General features: G+C 41.5%; 1 protein-coding gene across 7 annotated transcripts in view; it reads left to right on the top strand.

The window, feature by feature from the left end:
* Positions 1-18,783, top strand: part of LOC137874625 (sodium/potassium/calcium exchanger 2-like) — a 36,302-nt gene that overhangs the window by 371 nt on the left and 17,148 nt on the right. For 3 of the 7 annotated variants that reach the window (XM_068713466.1, XM_068713465.1, XM_068713461.1), the window contains exons 2-4: positions 1,145-2,225; positions 16,257-16,303; positions 17,271-17,379. In XM_068713466.1, the coding sequence (XP_068569567.1) occupies positions 1,322-2,225; positions 16,257-16,303; positions 17,271-17,379 (1,060 nt within the window). In that variant the 5' untranslated portion in view covers positions 1,145-1,321. The remainder of the gene's footprint in view (positions 1-1,144; positions 2,226-16,256; positions 16,304-17,270; positions 17,380-18,783) is intronic. The other 4 variants (XM_068713468.1, XM_068713463.1, XM_068713462.1 and 1 more) reach the window with 3 other exon arrangements.

Raw genomic sequence — 18,783 nt, 5'->3', positions numbered from 1 at the left:
CCACGCGTCATGCGCCACGCCAGGGGAACTCATGTTGGGCTCTCTTAGTGGAAGATGATGCTCCAGCTGAAAGGGCGAGGGTATTATTGAAGGGCAGACAGGGGGAAGAGTTGTCAGTGGAACTGCCATCATCTCTGACAAGCCGTTCAGCTTAAAGGCTGCAGGCTGTGCATCATTGAAAAGTCAAACAGGACAGGATGTGTGTGTGTTTTTATGTGCTTTCACCTGAGCAGCGGCATCGTAGCGTTCACCGTTTTCACTGATGTGCGTAAACCGTCGGCCTTCATGTTTCGTGATATTTTCACAGGCAAAAACAGCAGGTTTTCGATTTTTTTTTTAAAATACAAGTTGTCACTATTAAAAAATGAAATGGTTAGACCAGCAGAATCACGAAGCTTAAGTTGTTCTCTGTGTGTAGCTGCATCTTGCGCTTTAAATTTGTTGAAATTGTGAATTACTGCATGTAAATCAGTGAGTACACTTGATGGTATGCAGCTAATATAAGCGTGTTAAGGCAACGTGATTTCAATTGCAAGTAAATGTTCAAACTTCTTGTAAATTCTCGATGAATTTGAGTGCAGTAAGATAAATCTGTGGGGTGGTTTTAACATTCAAGATATGCATTTTAAGCTCAGTATTTCACGTCTGCATCACCTTGGAACTGGGGATTTCATGTTAGATTTTAATTTAAGAATATCTACTTGTAGCTTTTTTGGTAGTCATCAGGAGTATTAGCCCTGATTTATAGCCGACTTCTCCACAGCAACAATGATCATTGGTTAATATAGCTGTTCATTACATTTCTGGAATTTTTTTAAAACTCATATAAAGAAAGGCATGAATTAATTGTCTATCACACATTTCCAGCTATTGCATTTACAATTTTATATTTTATAGAAAAAGAGAAAATCGGCAACAGCGCTTATTTGAGACTTTGATAATTGACTAATCAATGAATCAAATAATTGTCTGTCTCGTTTCACTTTGTAGCATCAAACTGTTTAAACTGACTAAGCAGAATCTTTAGAGTATACCTTGTTTACTGAATAATTATCTTTTTAATTTGATTGCATTTTAAAGTTCATTTTACACTCTTGAGTTTCTTTCTTGGTTCAATTATTCATTTTCTTCATTCTGTTTCCAGCAGAGGCTAATATGAAGACATCATTTGGCAAACCAGACCCTGGAAAGCACCTACAATCTATTCAACTAATTTGAAGCTGGTGACAACACCATGCATTGTCTCCGGTAAAACCTGCTCCCCGCTCTCCCCTCATCCTACCCAGCCATTGAGAGTGAGGACACCACAAGCTGCACAGACATGGGTTCAGATCAACCCTGCATGGATTCCCTCGAGAGAAGGCCCACGTTGAGTGCCGCCTGCAAGCGGCAGGCCTACCGGTGTCTGCGGAAAAAGCTGAGGCCATTGCGAATCGTAGGGTTTGCCCTCAGCCTGGTGGCCTTAAGTGCAGTGTCCTTCAGTGCCTTGACCTGGAGCTCAGGGGGTTTCAGTGAGCCAGTGCTCCCCCAGGAAAGTCTCCACCAGTCGTCCCCCCACAGGACTCTACTTTTCACCCAACTGCAGAGGGACCCCAATGTGTCAGCCGACATGCCAATAGCCATGAAATCTACAGCAAATAGCAGTGACAGCCATGGGGAGTACCCGCCAGACCTTTTCACCCTGGAGGAGCGACGCAAAGGAGCAGTGGTCCTCCACATGTTTGGCATGATCTACATGTTCATTGCCTTAGCCATAGTGTGTGACGAGTTCTTCGTCCCAGCGCTGACGGTCATCACAGAGAAGCTGACCATTTCGGATGACGTAGCGGGTGCCACCTTCATGGCGGCAGGCGGCTCAGCCCCGGAGCTCTTCACCTCCATCATCGGCGTCTTCATCTCGCACAGCAACGTGGGCATCGGCACCATCGTGGGCTCGGCCGTCTTCAACATCCTCTTCGTGATTGGGATGTGTGCCATCTTCTCCAAGGAAATACTCAACCTAACATGGTGGCCACTCTTCCGCGACGTCTCCTTCTACATCCTGGATCTGATCATGCTCATCATCTTCTTCCTGGATAACGTCATCACCATGTGGGAAAGTATCACGCTGCTGTCAGCCTACGCCGCCTACGTGATCTTCATGAAGTGCAACAGCAGTGTTGAGGGCTTCGTCAAAAGTTGCATGAACAAGAACCAAGTGGTAGAAGTAGAAGTACAGCCCAAGGTGAGTTGGTTTCTTGATCCATATTACTTTTCTCTCACCTTCACCGTCATCTCCTCTGAAAATACAATTTTATATGAAATGTCAGACTATGAGGAAGTTACAGTAGGTGTGCAGTAATGAGTTTTGGTACTTTGGCTGATAGAAATGACCTTCCATGTCTCCTCTTGCATGGGAACACACACTCGTCCCTTGACACATATCAAGCAGCTGATTTGTTATTTTGATGAAGTCAGGCTGACTGTGATGAAACCGGTTTGTTTGTGGAGACATGCTTTAATTTCCATGCATCTTTTTTTTGTTCTCATCAGCCTAATGAGCATTTTCAAATGACACCAGTGTCTCACAGATGTCCCGCACTCTTAGATCATGCAATATGCAACAGACTGACAATTGTCCATTCATGTGGCTTAAATGATGCTACACAGGGCTGGCATACAGTATTCCACTGTGAGATTAATACAACACAGTCATATGTGTAATTCTGGGTTAAGCTCTACAAATTGTGTCCCGGTCTGACAAAACAATCCCTTGGAAAATCTCAAGAGCAGTGTTTTTTTTCCCCCACATTTAAAGATTTCCCACAATAATACTGTATTTAAATAGTTGAGTAAATGTATGAACCACATGCAGTAAATGGCTTCAGGACTGCTGTGGTAGTCTTGTTTGTTCTGTCCGTTTCTCCACATTTGCTCTCAGGAGGTCCTTCTTCATGTACGTTCTCTCGGTGCAATGTTTTACTCTTTGATCTATAACATAAACAGTGAATACTCCATAGACAAAAAAGGTAGAAGTCATTGTTTTACTTCACATAACATTCGTCACCCTCAATGACACTTGAGGGCAAAAGACACTGCAGTGCAATTTGATACCGGTGTAGAGATTATCCAGACGGATTTAGATTTCTTTGTGACATGAGATGGAAATGAAATTTTGTGAAAGTTGTATTGTAAAGCTTTAATTAAATCTGGATTTATTCTAAGTACATAAAGGATATTTAAACGGCAGGTTTCACAATGTTGCGGGGAGAAACTCTCGAAGAAGCCAACATTGCCATTTGAATTGCAGCGGGTAAACCCAAATGCTAAAATGAATGCCTCTCTTCATTTAAAAAGCAAGCGTGAAAATAGTTATTTTCTTTAGCTCCTATTCTGCCATACTAATTTGACTGAGTGCTTCTGTGCAAGAAAAGACTGAGGACTGAGGTGCACAGGCTGAGTGCCAGAGAACACTCAGGTGACCTTGAGCTGCAATGGATTCTGGGTATTTTGGCCAACAGGACCGCTTGTGTGTGTGCATTTAAAAAAAACAACTTTTGAAGGGGGGGAAGAAAAAGTGCGAGACAGATGAGTCGATCAAATCCCACCATCATGTTTCATCTCCTACGACGCGTGCAGCAGATTTAGCCTCTCCTTTTCTCTTGCATTGTGGGTAACAAGCTCGTGGCTGCACCTTTCAGCACCCTGCTTTGAAAATAAAATAACTTAAGCTTTTATTTTACTAAACCTCGATTGTCAGTAAACCTCTTTTATTTTGTAGTCTGGGTCTACTGGGTTAATGGAACTACAAAGGTGCAAATATTATTAGACTATAATCATCTAAACACCTTTTTTTTAATCAAGCTTTGACACTTTGGGGACCTGTGTATTTTAAGACACATGTTATTTTGGGAATTAATTGGTAATTTAGCAGCCGTGTATGTGCGTAAATTCATACATGAATAATGGAGAGTCAAACAGGAGAGCAAGGACAAGTGTCTTGCAAAATATGATTGAGGGTCTGGTTTTCTGCTTTTTTTTTGTCTTTTTATTTTTAGGTGACATTCCCCACTATGGACTGAGCTGCTGTTTTATAAGTTAATCATTTAACTGTCGTGGCTGAGCTCCAAGGTGTCCTTAATCCTCCATACAGTGCCATTCAGGTGCAACGTATTGCATTGTAAGGACAATAGGTTGCTATTCGACGCCATGCCCTTGAACTAGACTCTTGATTAAAATGAGCTTCCTGAGATTATTTCATACATTATGATATTGGGACGTCCCCGTTGTGTGTTACATTGCTGCCCTAGACAGAAACACAGGCAGTCTGCAGCAACAGAGAAGTGGTGTTATCCTGTCACCATAAGGATAAAGAGTGTAGGTTGCTTGGTTGGTAATTGGCAGTTGGCCATCAATAATGCTATAAATACCATCTAAAATTCAATTCTGAGGGTAACATGGACAGCAGTGTGATGTTCTGCATTTAGCACTCATCTGTCTGCAACCGCTGCCTTTCATCTCACCACAGAACTGCTTGTACTGCGTTCTCTCTTTTTTTTTTATGGACATGAAAAGTTTCTTTTGCGAAACTTGTTTGTTCTTCTCCCCGTAACATAAAAATAGCAGGCTTTGATTCTTATTTTCTCTAAAATAATGTCTTCGCTTCCAGGCAGAGCCTCAAATGGCGAGAGGCGGGCTTGCTTTTCCATCATTTGACAGATCAGAGTAGCCATTCTTTTTTTAGCCCAGGGATCAGGTGTAACATTATCAATACAACACAAAAAGAACTCAAGAGAAATCTCAGTGCGGATACTAGGTCTGTTTAAAGCCATTGTTTTACATCACTTCAATGGTCAGCCTCATCAAATGTAATCTGCAATAATCTCTCAATCCAGTTAACACAACCATGAATGCTCCATAATGCCATGCACTTAGACTGACCTTGTAATTACAGCAAAATAGGATGGAAAAGGGAAAAGGCTTTTGTTTTCAGCACATTAAGTTTTAGACAGATGGGAGGAACACTTCACATAGTGGGGTGTGACGGCATGTGGATTCTTTTTGACGCTTTTCCCATGAATCTTAGTTGTGCCTGCAGTTTTAAAATCCTCATGACATTTTGTATGACTGTACATCCTAACCACTGATGATGATAACTTGACACATAGTTGCAGAACCTCAGCTCTCATTCGTTGGAGGTGGAAAATGACCTTGCACCCCTAAAAAAATTGCCACCATATCATGCTGAGAACTAAGAAAGATATTTTCTGTGTCTTAATGTGACTGTTTACAAATTATACTTAAACCTGCATTACCTGATTTTTCAGCGGAAACAAGCTGTCAACACAACATTGACATATCACCTTCTAGAGGAGCAATATACAACATTCAGAGCATTATTATAGCAGCAAACAACTATTATCTATTGCAAGATATAGTGGAATAATGTCAACCTAGCAGAGAATGAGGTCACCCTCGCTCTGTGTGTTTTTATCCAAGATTCTCTTTGCTTTGTTGACATAGTCAGGCCGGCTGCGCGTGGGTTCAGTGCATGTCCGTGCTCTTCTGGTTAGCTCACAGCCGCTGGCCTGAACTGCTTTCATAAAAAGCAGTTCAGGCTAATAACAGCTAATAACACCGCCCCGACGGACAGCGACGTTTCGGAAGAATATAGCACACCTTGTTCGGTTCCGCCTCAGGTAAACACTGTTGGCTCTGTCAACATGTTTGTCATAGTTTGTACCGTTACCGCTGTCAGCACTGTTAGCGACAAGCCGCCACCTCAGGAGTCGCCATGTTGAGAGCTGTTGACCGGCCTTTTTAAACGAGGAGTCAGGACGTCCGTAAACTTGCGATGTCACAACTATACATTCACCAGTAGAAGTGACGATAAACTAAAATGGAGCATTTCAGACAGGGTGAATACAGGTATATTCAGACAGAGCTATGAGAAAAAGATTCGGATGAGTCCATTCAGTTGATCCGAGTGCGTGACATGTGATTTAATTTGTTCATCTTTGACCCAAACAGATGTGGGAAGGATGTCTTTACCTTACCTTAGTTCTGGCCTAATTGGTGCCTGAAACCTTTGTTTACCTGATGAGTGCCTAGTTGCTAGTTAATCTCACAACAACGCACTCTGCCGTAGCCCAGCAAGTTAGGTCGCCACCTTTGACACTCTACCCCCTACGACACAACCCTGCAGACTGGTGATATTTTCCCCGATACAGATTTTATAATCCAGTGGATCGGGCAACTGTAGCCAGTGGATTGTCTACAAAAGCATTGCAGTGTAACATAATCCAAAGCAGTATCCCTCTAACAAATACTACCTTTGTGAAGCTTAATATCTTCAGCTGGGATGATCATTTTTGAGGCTGTAGTTTGTCAGTTTTAGGTGTGTTTAACTGCATATGTAGCATGCTACCGTTATTCTGACACATCTGTCATGTCAGTATTCCCTCCGGATTAATGTTAAAGGGTGACTACAGTGTCACACATATTGGCCCTTTGATCTACAAGGGTTCTGAAGTCAACAATGACACATTTTACTGTATCACTGCTTTTAATTGCTGCATGTTGTCTTACAGTTAAGCTTCATGGTCTGGTGGTGTTGTCAGTGACTTAACGGGACAGGGGTCGACTTGGACCCGTGCACAAAGGATTGATTACTGATCACTAGTATGTGCAGTACACTCTCTAATTATTTACCTGATAAACTGACTTGCTGCTTTTGAAAATACTGGCATCGAAGGATCAGATAAGCCAGCACTTTGTGCAGCTCGGTTTTTATGAAAGGCAGAGGAGTGACGGCCCCCTTTCCACTTGATACTATCATTGTGGCACACCAAAAGTCAGTTTGTCAGGGATGATAATGATGTCATTTTGTCATTTTAGCGCTGCCACATCTGGCGACACATCCGAAACCACTGAACAGCTGGTTGTCGAACAGCGAATAGCATCTTTGAATGTATGTGCGATGGCATAAGAATGAGCAAATGAAATGCAAGCAAATCAAACTGGAGCAAAAAGTCTCATATACTTGTTTCAATTAAATAGAGCTTGAAATGTGTAGTCTCAGTAAGATTCCACATCCAACCACAATATTAGATGCATGCTACCGTCAGTGTGTATCGAGGCAGATGTTGGTTCTGCTGAGATGGAAGGTGCGACCTCTGATGTATTACCGAGCTATAAATAGCGTCACAGAGGCGAGATCTTCCATCAGGATTCGCTTCAAAGATCCCTTACAAAGCGGGTTCTGTGCAGGGAGCACGGCTGTTTGTGTTTCCTCCCTGTGAATTTAGACATCCGGGCACCAGGGCTGATGCTGTACACCTCCTGTATATTCACACATGAAACCTGGTGTTTTATGCTGCACAGTGTGCTATATATTTTTAATTTTATCCAGTCCAAAATGAGTGAACTACCACCTCACACACTATAATACCAGGCTGCACTGCATGAACTCCGTCACGAGCTGTTTATTTTAGTCCTGGGTGACGCGTTCATGGGATTATCTCCCATTATGACGGATGTCTACCTAATTTTCAGCAAAATCCAGATGTGCACTGCTGAACTCCTTCCAAATTATAAACTGCATCCGTTTCAGATTGCCTCTGAATGGATTTTGCTGTTATGAAAGCAGTTGTCTTGCTAATTTTTAGAAAATGCTGTTGAACAACAAAAGTATGGTTTGTACACTACCCTCACTTTTATTTGTACAGATTGAGGGCTACCTTGGTTGAATTTAAAAAAATGTTTTTTGCAGTATCATTTGTTTGGTACATGTCCTTGTCCTTTATTTGAATTGTGTACTTCTGTGAAAGCGGTGAGAGTATTCATGTTAGTATCTTTTAAAAAGGAAAGTTGTAGAAGTGACCTCGAGTAAAACTGCATGAAAAATAGGTAGATGTCAATAATGCTTGTGTGCATTTCATGCAGGCTCAACGTTATTTAGGGGCAGATAGAAAGAACAAAATAGGATCACTCTACAGTGAATACATAAGCATAGTTTAACATGTCAGAAAATAGTTTTATTTATCATCTGATGAAAAATAGCTAAGCTGAGCTGTCTTTGTTTATGTGGTTATCGGTGTAGTTTTAAGGTCATATATGCACATGATTCTGCAGACACCTGTGCAAGCACCCACACTATATACCTACTCACAGGGGGGGGAATGGAATCGATTTGGCGCTTGAGTTCAGTCAGTGACAACAGAGCCCCCCTCCAACGATTTAAAAATAGAAAGCCTGCGACTTTGATCCCACCATGACGATGAGGAGTCCAAGTTTTATCATCCGTTCCAGCTGTGGCTCCGTCTCTAAAGAGTGCCAGTAATTAGTTTTCCTGTTTTGGTGGTTTTTCCGTACTGTTGGGAGGTTAGACCAGTATATGGAGATAAAAGTATCGTTCAGAATAAAGTAATGGACTAATCAAAACACAGTGTCGGGTTTTAGGAACCTAAGGTAGAGGGCTATTGAGCCAGAGTTTCTTCTTTTACCGCCTCTCGTCTGTTGTCTACAATTATTCTGGGAGCTCTCTTTGGCAGTGTTGTCCCTCACCGGCGCTCTGCTTTTGTCCAAACTCAATTTAATTGCATTCAATGGTAATAATCGTGAAAGCGAAGTTCCCATTTGCATCACAGGTGCTGATGGCTGTTTTTTTTTTTTTTTTCGTCCTCGATTGGATATTGTACAATTTGGCTTCCCCCTCCATTCTTATCAGAGTAGAGAGTGGCTCTTCACTGCCTCCTCAGTGTTGTGAAGGGTTAGAAGGTCACCCTGTCACTTATTACAGTGTCTCTGTTATTATCAGAATCACAATGTAGTCTGCTAGAAAAACAAAACAATGAAGCTTCTTATTTTTTTTTTTGTACATGCAAAGTAAAGCCATTGTGAGTCGGTCCCCTTCAGAGATGTTTACAAACAAAAAGAAACAAAAAGAAATGTGTACTTGCCCCTTGATATCAATGTCTTCCAAATTCATCCTGCTCTCACTAAACCCACTTAATGAGACATATGTGTGCCTATACTACAGTGCTTTAAATTTCATGATACCGCTGTCATTAGTTGTGTGTATTGTTGATGCAAATATTTGCATATGAGTCTAGAGCTGAAACAATTCTCTTAAACAATTTTGATAATTGATATTGACAAAAAAGTGCAACATTTCCTGGGTTCATTGAGCAATTAATCAAGAAAGAAATCTTGCGATTATTCAATAATAAAAATTAGTGACTCTTTAATGTACATTAGTGTTCAAGAAAAAGCAGGTTGTGAGTGAAACCTCACCCTCAAATCTTCCCCTTCTGATTGCGCATGTATGTGAAATGTAGTGGTGTCGATTCAAACCATTGCTCTCGGCTTCAGGAGCTACCCATATTAATTCATCATTAGCTCAAGAAAATAAGTCATAACCTCTATCTGGTGTAAAAAGCCAACCCTATCACACCCTTGTTGCCAGTCTTCATTTGTGTTTCTTTGTTCAGTCTTTGGTGACGTGTATGAGTCATGCCATTACATAATTACAACTACTCCTCCTCATAGAGCTCTTCATGCTCTGAAAACAAGGACAAGGGTTAAAGGGACAAAACCCAAGTCTTCCTGCAAGTAAAGGGAGCTTCTCTAAAATGTGTTACGCAGACGGTTGAAGGAAAAGGCTATACCTTAATCTAGCACCGGGGAACAGACAATGACACGAGCTGCCAGATCATTCAAAGCCGCCAGATTTTATGGGCCATGCAGAAGTGTGGATCTCAATAGACCCAGATCCTTAAGCTGCTAGTCCTTCATGCTTAAGGAGGGTGTATTTTCATGTGACGTTGTCTTAATAGCTCTGACTCCAGCTTTAACTGCTGTCTTCGTTGGAAGCTTTTGATTTGATTTGTCCATTGTTTGGATTGTAGGGTAATTTACCTCATAATAGATATACCTAGCCGGTATTCTCATAACCAGATGTGATATGAGCTGATGTGGTTTTAGTGCTCAAGGTGTACATTTTATTTATTTATAATTTGGAATGAATGTGATTATTTTCGCACGTATATGACCTTTTATCTATATAAGTCAGTAGCTCAAGGTGAAGGCGTACGTATTTCCAGATTTGATTATTGTTTTTCCCCGGATACAAAGAAACTCTGGAAAACTTGAAATGAGAGTTTTGTTGTTTTTTTCCATTTTTCATTCAAGGGAGTGCCTGAAGGTGAAACGTTGAGGCTTGCAAGAAACTAAAAGCCTTATCGATCAAGGGCTATTTTTAAAAGCGGGGTCAAATTAGCTATTGTAACAGCACTGTAAGAGCATCATGTGAAGGACACCAAGATCCCTATCTCGTTTGGTGTATGACACACACAACCCAGCAAGATGGAAGCCGTGCGTAGGGTTGGGGGTGGCCGAGGACTGCCAGGCCTTACAAACTCCTTCCTTGGGGGGATTTTTGACCCTCAGCATCAGCCTTGCTAAGCTGCAGCAGCAGAACATTACGTCAGCTCATGTAATACCCATAATTTGTAAAAATCCAGGGAGAGCGCTAGTGTAAAGATCTCACAGTTGCAGACAGACTTGACATCGCACAGATAACCGCAGACAATTTTAAACCAGATTTAGGAGAGTAAACTCTTAAAATAGAAGTGATTGCAATCGGACTGTCTCTAATGAGCAAATGAGAAAATGCTCTGGTGCTCAGAGAATCTGCTGAAAGCCTCTCCTCCTCTTGGCTAAGAGGGCTACCACTTGTTATGTCCATCAGTGATGGACATATGATGTATTCCCCTCGATCCAACCCCACCCCCACTCAAGCCCACCAAGGTGACCTGAAAGAGCTCTATCAGCATATTACCCCATCTGCAAATGTGACTGGCTGACGTGACTGGCGAGCAGGAAGCTTCCTCTGCAAGTTCACCTCCGCCTCCTCTTCCAAAGAAGGGTCTTCTGTGTGTGCACTTTGCCTCGGATGGGAGGTGACCGACTGCTAATCTGCTTTTCCCACAAAATAAAAACAAAACCGAAAAATGAATGAATGTATCCAAGGCTTATTTCTTTGTGCTATAAACAAAACAAAAAAACACATATTATTGAGTCACACCACTGGGTGAAATGTTCCCTTATTACGATGAACATGGACACTGTAGTTTATTTTGACTCAATCCCACATACACCGTCCTGCTGTCATAAGGTTTCACACCAAATGTGTTATACTGTATATCCGCAGCTAAAAATAGTAGCCAACAAATGCACTATTTACTCTTGTTTGAGTAATGTTTGCAAAGAACTACAGTGTAAAGCAGGTTTAGGAAATTACTGATCCTTTTTAAAAGTGGAACAATGTATTTGTAAGTAATTTTCAAAGGAAAGTATTGAGTGATGGACGAACTGTTGGTTGTGTTCTTCTACTGGGATTTGTTGACCAGACTTATCCTTTAAAATATAACTAAATCAAAACATGATCAATAAGCTGAATCTTGGGACTTTATCTTTCGTCACCAGATGTTAAAAGTAAATCTGGCAGGTAAGCAGGTTGACTGGTTGGAGAATACACAGTAAAACAAGTCAAACTTCACCGTACATTTTGTGCATATCAAGCTTCCTGCTTCCGTTTGTATTGACAGAGAAATCAGCTGTTCAGAGATCTTGTTGCACATTGCCTACAGTATGGGTACTCGGATACATTGCATATCAGGTTTGGGAAGTGTCAAAACTAGCTCAGGATGCAGATCAAGCATGTTACCTTGATCTCCCAGTGATGTTACGGTTGAGCTCTGACACTGATGACGTTGACAACAATCTCAGAATCCAGGCCAACTTAATACAACATAACACTTTATCTTGGTTTCAGCAACTGGAGCCCAGATGCCTCTACTTATCAGCTCCTAGTGGCTCATTTTCTGGGAAGTGCTCTGGATGCTACAGTGTACGTGTTATCTCTAGAACCAATACCTGCACAGTGGGCTCAGGGCAACTAGATTTGGACCACTGTCAGCGATTGAGTTAGTCTGGTTGCCCCTGTTCGGCATTTTACAGAGAGATGAAGTTCCTGTCAGCATCAGGAGCTGACAAGACAGTAGCACCAGTACTGATTATAGCTGAACCCAAACAAAAGACAAAAAATAACTTCATCTAAAACTCTCAGGTCATGCAGATAAACAGGAGAGGCCAGCTCAAAAACAAAATCTGGGGCAGACAGTGCTGTAGCAGGTGCATAGTAGACACGCTGCATAATATAAATGCAAGAAGAAAACTTAGTTCAGTGTTTGCTACAATCTCAAAAACTAATGACCCTGCTCAGCCTTTCATTGTTTACTGCATCTGCAGATCAAAACCAGCTCTAATCCGACTGCAACAACAAACTTCCTATTTGATCAGGTTTGCAGGAGGTCATTGTTCTACCTCGAGTATTTACTCAGCTACAACATTACGTTGCACATGTACAATCTGGTGAATAAATGAATAAATCACTTACTATTAACTGAATAAAAGCTGACTGTTCAATACATTACATGTACATGGAGTTCCGCTGGGTTTGTTCCTGATCAAACCCAGCTTCGGGTGATTACATGACACTGCAGTTTTTGTTCCCCTATTTGTCTCCACAAAGCCTGAGTCTGATTGGCTCATGTGAGGGGGGGAATAAGAGGAAGCAATTTTGCCTTAGTCCTGGTGAGCATTGCCTTGTGGGAAATCAGCATCGTGGCAGCTCCTGTAATTAGTTCTGCTTGTTAGAAAAATGAAGGGGTTACTAATTAGCAAGTGGATGGCTTCTTGACTTGTTGTGCATCTTTTCCCTCCTTTCCTTGAAGATCATCATTATCGTCTCCAGGCAAACTGGAGAGAGGAAGAGAGAGAGAGATGGAGGGAAAGAGAGAGAGAGAGAAATGCAGCTCAGTCGTGCTGCTCAACAGTTAAGCTCACACACAATGAATCTAGATGGACAAATCTCCAAGGGTGTTCTGTCATGCTCTTACAGACAGGCTGCCTACTGTAAGCACATGCAGGCAAACGCCTGGAGCTGTGCAAGATTTCACTTTGCAAGTTTGCTCAACAAGCAGTGTGGTTGTCACAAATCTTTACATGCATGCACAGGCTCACAGGTGCTGTATTTATAGAATATCCACATCTACTACAGTTGTGTCAAATTGCATCGTAATATGTCACACGTGTTGTTTTTTCCTGGTTTCAAAGGCTGCATTACAGTAAAGTGATGTAATTTGCAGAGTTTACCAGACTGCTCTAGCTGTTCAATTATTTATCTTTACCCAGTTAGCCATTATATTCACATTACTGATAATGAATTATCAAAAATCTCATTTGTGAACCCTACTTTTTGCAATATACTGTAGATATCAAGGTATAATGTAATTTTATTTTTTCAATATTAAAGTTGTTAGAGTAGCTTTCTATTTAGCATACAGATTTGAGAGTGTTATGTAACTCTCAATAAAAAAAAGCTAATAAGCATATTTCCCAAATTGTCAAGGCATTCCTTCTAAAGTTTGTGTTGATTTTAGTCTTTGTAGCTAAAGTGTTACATTTAAGTTCAGAGATCGTATTGTATAAACTGAAGTGAGTGAGTGTATAAACAGTTTGTGTTCGTAGATACTTTTCTTGATTCTACATCACATTTCCTTGGCCAACTTTCTCACTGTAATCATGAGGTGATTCATTCACTGCAGTACTTGTGAGTATCCAAAAACATTTCTGTGATGCTACTTGAGGCTTGAAGGGTCAATGTATTGCTTTAGAAATTACAGTAAATGGTGTATTGTAATGACGATAGAACCAAGTGTAACATTTAGAAGCAGTATCCCCAATGATGGTCCCGGCCTTCATATGATCCACCTTTTAGATTTAGAAATTTGATTCCATACAAACTGTCAGAAAACCAAGCAGCGCTAAAAGAAGAAAAATAAGTGGAAGAAGTGATATGGAAAGTTCCTCATAGTATTTATAAACTGCAATGCTGATTGCTGTTATCACCATTCATTGTATATTCAGGATTTTAAGGATCAAGCGCAGCTATGATTCAATCAAACTCCACCATTTGCAATCTAGAAAGTGTGAAAAAAAAGCTATTATTCTCCTGTGTAATTTGGCTTGGATGCAGAAGCATAAAGGAAATGCAAATCAAATTCATCCAGAAATAGATCCCTTTTGTGCACCCAGATTGCATATGAGAAGACCTATAATCCACCACTGATGTTTGAAAGTCGGGACTTACAGCTCTTTCCTTTCAGCATTTCACCAATGTGCGCAGATTCCTGCGAAAGGCCCCCTCCCCTTTGAGCTGTGGGCAATTTGAGGGTTGAAAGCGGAAGTACTTTTGCATGATGTCACACTCTCGATCGATAATTCTCCGTAACACGGCAGTTACATGCATGCGGCTGCAGAGGGACATTTATCTCCCTCAGCTGATCCGCTTCCAAGAATGATCCTAATGTGACATTACGTAAGCGCTGGAAGGCAGAGCTGCCGGTATTAGAGAACACACAAACTCCAGAGAACATACTAATCTCCCGATGTGATTATTAGTCATAATATTTAACGCTGGCTTAATGAGCGACCCCCGGCGTAATCTCTATCTGGCACATTCACCTGTTCTCTCCTAACCATCCTGACTTTGCCTTTGAGGAGGGTGATAGGGAGTTAAATAGAATAATTACACCTCGAGAGTAAGATATGAAATGGGGGGAAAAATGAGGTTATAGTTGAATAGCTCTGTGTGAAATCTCAGGATTAGCTCAGCTTCTGCTAAATTTTTTTGGCAAATGTTTAATTTCAGCTCCCTCATTTCTGTAATTCTTCTGTAGCTATGCAGAGGAAAACCTAATGTATGGTAAATTATGGGCCGTTAAGCAGAAACCGTGGGACACAGTGGGTACTGACATTCACAATGACTGCAGTGGTGAATAAAAATAACTAGCCCAGGATGATCAAGTAAAGGGGGATTTTAGAGTTTAGTGAGTTCAGAATTTTGTTATAATCAACGAAAGAAAAACTATAAAGTATTTTTTTTTAAATCAACGAAATGTGTGGTTAAGCTTTCCCGTCATGAACCAGAGTTGACACCACGCTCCTTCATTGTTATCAACAGATTTGATATTCAATGCAGTGCAGCATCATTTAGCTTGCGAATGAATCACTGGCTTGACAAGCATGAAGGACCCGTCTCAAAATGTGTATGTTTGCCCTGAATTTTTTTTTAACAGTCTTTTGATCAAACTTGATCGTTCTTTTTTGCATTTCATTTGGCATTGTGCACTTTGTCAGCCCACAAAAGTGCCTCCACATTTCACATTTCATTTCAACTTTTTTTGTCTGAAAACTGTGTAGGCTGTGAAACAAAGCCTTGATATGTTAAGATCTGAACAAAAGCTTTGTGTTTGTTCCTAGAAACGGAGGCCTGAAGCCACTGTTATTTAACACACTCACACAAACAGGTTTTTTGGAGATGAAGTGAGTGCAGTTCAGTCAGGCACTTGGTGAAAAGCTTTTTGTTTCAAAAATAGATGTTACAGTATACTGCAAATGCCAAATAGGCCCGCTGAGGATGATGGCAGAGAATTGAGTGATTGTGAAAAGCCTGGAGTCACTTTGGCATGATCTGACACATGCCCACTCTCGGAAGCATCACATTCAGACTGGCAGCACTAGACCTGCAGGAAAAAGTTTTAGAGTTTTTAGACCATTCAGGTCAAAACTGCGCTTCGTTTATTTAAAAAGACATAATGATTAGTGAGCTTTAGGAGGTGTTTGTAAGTGGATTTTGGTGCCTGTGAACAGAGCCAGGTTAGCTGCTTCCTCTAGTTTCCAGGCTTTGTGCTATAAGCTAAGCTAACCGGCTGCTGGCCGGAGCTCCACAGACATCATAGGAGTAGCAGTCTTCTCAGCTAGCTGGTGGCAAGAATGTGAAGTGTATGTCCCTTTTACAGTGAGTACCAATATACAGCATGAATTTCTGATAAGAGTTGACGTCCCTCACTCACATGAGTGAAATTTGAAATGACGTTTTTGAAGGAATTTCAAGGAAATTCGAACAGACAATGTAATCTTGCTCAGCTTGCGACTTACACAGTAGGCAGGCACAGCAGTGGGGAGGAATCTGTCCCTCAAGTCTTGTCTACTTGCATCACAGTCAGTCATCACCCTCAGTATAACTGTGCTCTAATGTCTCTCACTATCGTCTTTTCATCTTTTCTGTGTGGTTGTGTGCGGCATGCTTCACATCTATGTCCTGTTTTCTCTTTCTCTCCCCCTTTTACTTCTACTTCTCTCTGTGTTGGATGAGAAGGCAATTCCTGGAACCCCAGAAGATGACGGCAAGTTGTCGGTAGGTCCTGTCTGATTGACACTCTTCCAGTCTGCTTCTGTGTTTGTCCCTGTTTCTGTGTAGATGTAGGAGCGTAACTTGTGTTTCCCCCACCATACTGTGAAGACGTGTACACTGTTATCTCTAACCTTCAGCCTCCCTGTGTGCAGAGAGTAGCTCCGTCTGTTTTCCGAAGCCTTTTCTCCACAGTTACATTCTGTGCGCAGCATGCAAAAGACAATCGAGGAAGGAGCATGTGCTTCGAAAACATCAGACTCTTTTAATGCTTTTATACTTTCGAAAAGCACGCCAGAGTGTTGTGTTTTCATCCGGATTGTAAAGGAAGCAGATAAAACCGAGTAGCAGAAGGAGAATCTTCAGGGTAGCACCGAGAAGCCACATCTTACACAAGCCCTGCCAGTCTGCGTGCCTCCCCCATGCCTCCCGTTCAGGCCTGTGAATTAGTACCTGACACCTCCTGTGCCTACGCGTCACCTGTGGGCAGCCAAAGGCGGACGCATTCCAAACAGCTGCCGCCTGCAACGGTGCTTAATTTCCCACAGTTCTCAAGTTCAGCTTCAACTGCTGGAGTGACCTTGGCGAGGGTTGTTTTGGGAGAAAGACCTCATGTGCCACTTCAATTGTGAATGCCCGTCTCAACCCATGGGGCTTATATTTTTCAGATGCTGAGGCACTTTATGAGAGTTTTACTGGGTTGCAGGTTCCACTGAGGGGTTTTATGCAAAAGAGGATTAGGGAATCATATTCCAAACAGCTTGGATTAGTAATGGCGCTGGTAAAGTGCTTACAATTGATAGGCTGGTGTTGAAATCGGCATATGTGCTTTATGACAGAAATAAGAGCTAGTAGTTGGAACAAGGTATACTGTATATTTTCTGCTAGTAGGAAACATGTCCTAGTTAAAAAAAAAAAAAGTCCCATCCAAGTCAAAATATATTTGTTTGACATCTTGTTTCTCCTCTCACAGGCCAGGCCTCGACTTCAGAGGGGAGGTAGTTCCGCCTCCCTGCACAACAGCTTGATGAGGAACAGCATTTTCCAGCTGATGATTCACACGTTGGACCCTTTAAGTGAAGGTAAGGGGGTCTACACGTAGAAAACACAACTCTTAAGTCTTTGACTCAGAAAAAAAATCGACGTACAGTCTGTAATTGTCCATTTTCAGGTTGATGTTGCCTTGAATTTGTCATCATTCTTGTCTTTTTCACTTAAAATGACCTAAATCCTGCTCTCAGGTGTTTCAGAAATGTACGGAAACCAAGAACTTTACTGGCAAAAAACTGTTATGGGCACATGTTCATATCCTGAACTTGAGTTCAAAATCTTGGCTATGAAAAACAGCTCAGAGAGCAACCATATGGTGTTTGGCGAAGTTTTTAATTCATTCCACAGTCCAAATAAAAAAGTATTGGCTTCCATGCATACACAAGTACCCCGTGTTATGTACCCCTTTAAATCCAGTGTCATTAACATTTAGAATGTATTTCCAGCCCCTATGTGCCTGGACTGAATTGATCCCTTTTTAAAAATAGTCCGTACGAGACAAGGCAAGGTTCTGTGTCAAAGCACAGCTAATGTGGAAGATCATTTCCCTTTAATCCAAGATCAAGGCCTATTGGCTAAGCTAAAGCAAATGTAAAACAGCAGTGTCAGTGCTCGACGCAGGGGATGAATATGTTAATACACCGGGGGAGGTGCAGTGTCATCCCATTCTTAACCCACTGCGAAAAATTCACATTAATTGGGAGCAACACACGTTTCAGGAATTTGTCATGAGAGGTTTTTTTTGGCTTCCATGAAAGGTCTTTAAATTGGAAGCAGTAGCTTATGATGTGATGCATCCTAACCCTACAAAACAATGATTATGTTGAATGCTAATTGCTGTGGTTTTTATTCCCCCTTGTATCTACAGTGTAAGTTGTTTGATTAAAAGCATCAGTGCCAGTGTTACCACAGTCAAAAATACCACATAGGACGAGGCCAAAGAGCCATTTCTAATCCTGAACAATGATTAGGCTAATATTTGCCCTATGGATGGATGTGATCACATTAGCAGATGTCTGCTCTGTACTGAGGAGGCATTTCAGCTTTCTCCGAAAATGACTTTACATTCCTTGAAAGCCAATCCTAGAATGAGTCAGCTCAGGAAAGATTAATAAGCTCTGCCCAGACGGCCTTAAGTGCCCATTAACATGCATCAAGTCGTGGTCGTACACTAAATCCAAGGTGTACCGTTTCCGAGTGTATCCATCTTCCCATCTCAATGATTAAAATGTAAATCACAGCCTGCTGATGGAATGGACGTCTGTATGGCCAGTCGTATATGTACAAGCCAAGGTTTTACACACTCCACCCCGCCACTCCTTGTAGATGCATTTATCATTTGGTCCTTTAAGGAGCAACTAACATGCACTGATGATGAAATATTTACTGCTCGTTGGACTGCATGAAGATTAATGGACTGGCATATGTAAAAGTCT

This window comes from Cebidichthys violaceus, unplaced genomic scaffold, assembly GCF_023349555.1.
Source record: "Cebidichthys violaceus isolate CVI_PGR_0920_01 unplaced genomic scaffold, fCebVio1.0.p SCAF_19, whole genome shotgun sequence".
Classification (NCBI taxonomy): Eukaryota; Metazoa; Chordata; class Actinopteri; order Perciformes; family Stichaeidae; genus Cebidichthys; species Cebidichthys violaceus.
Note: the sequence above shows the minus strand (reverse complement) of the source record. Positions and strands in the feature narration are given on the sequence as shown.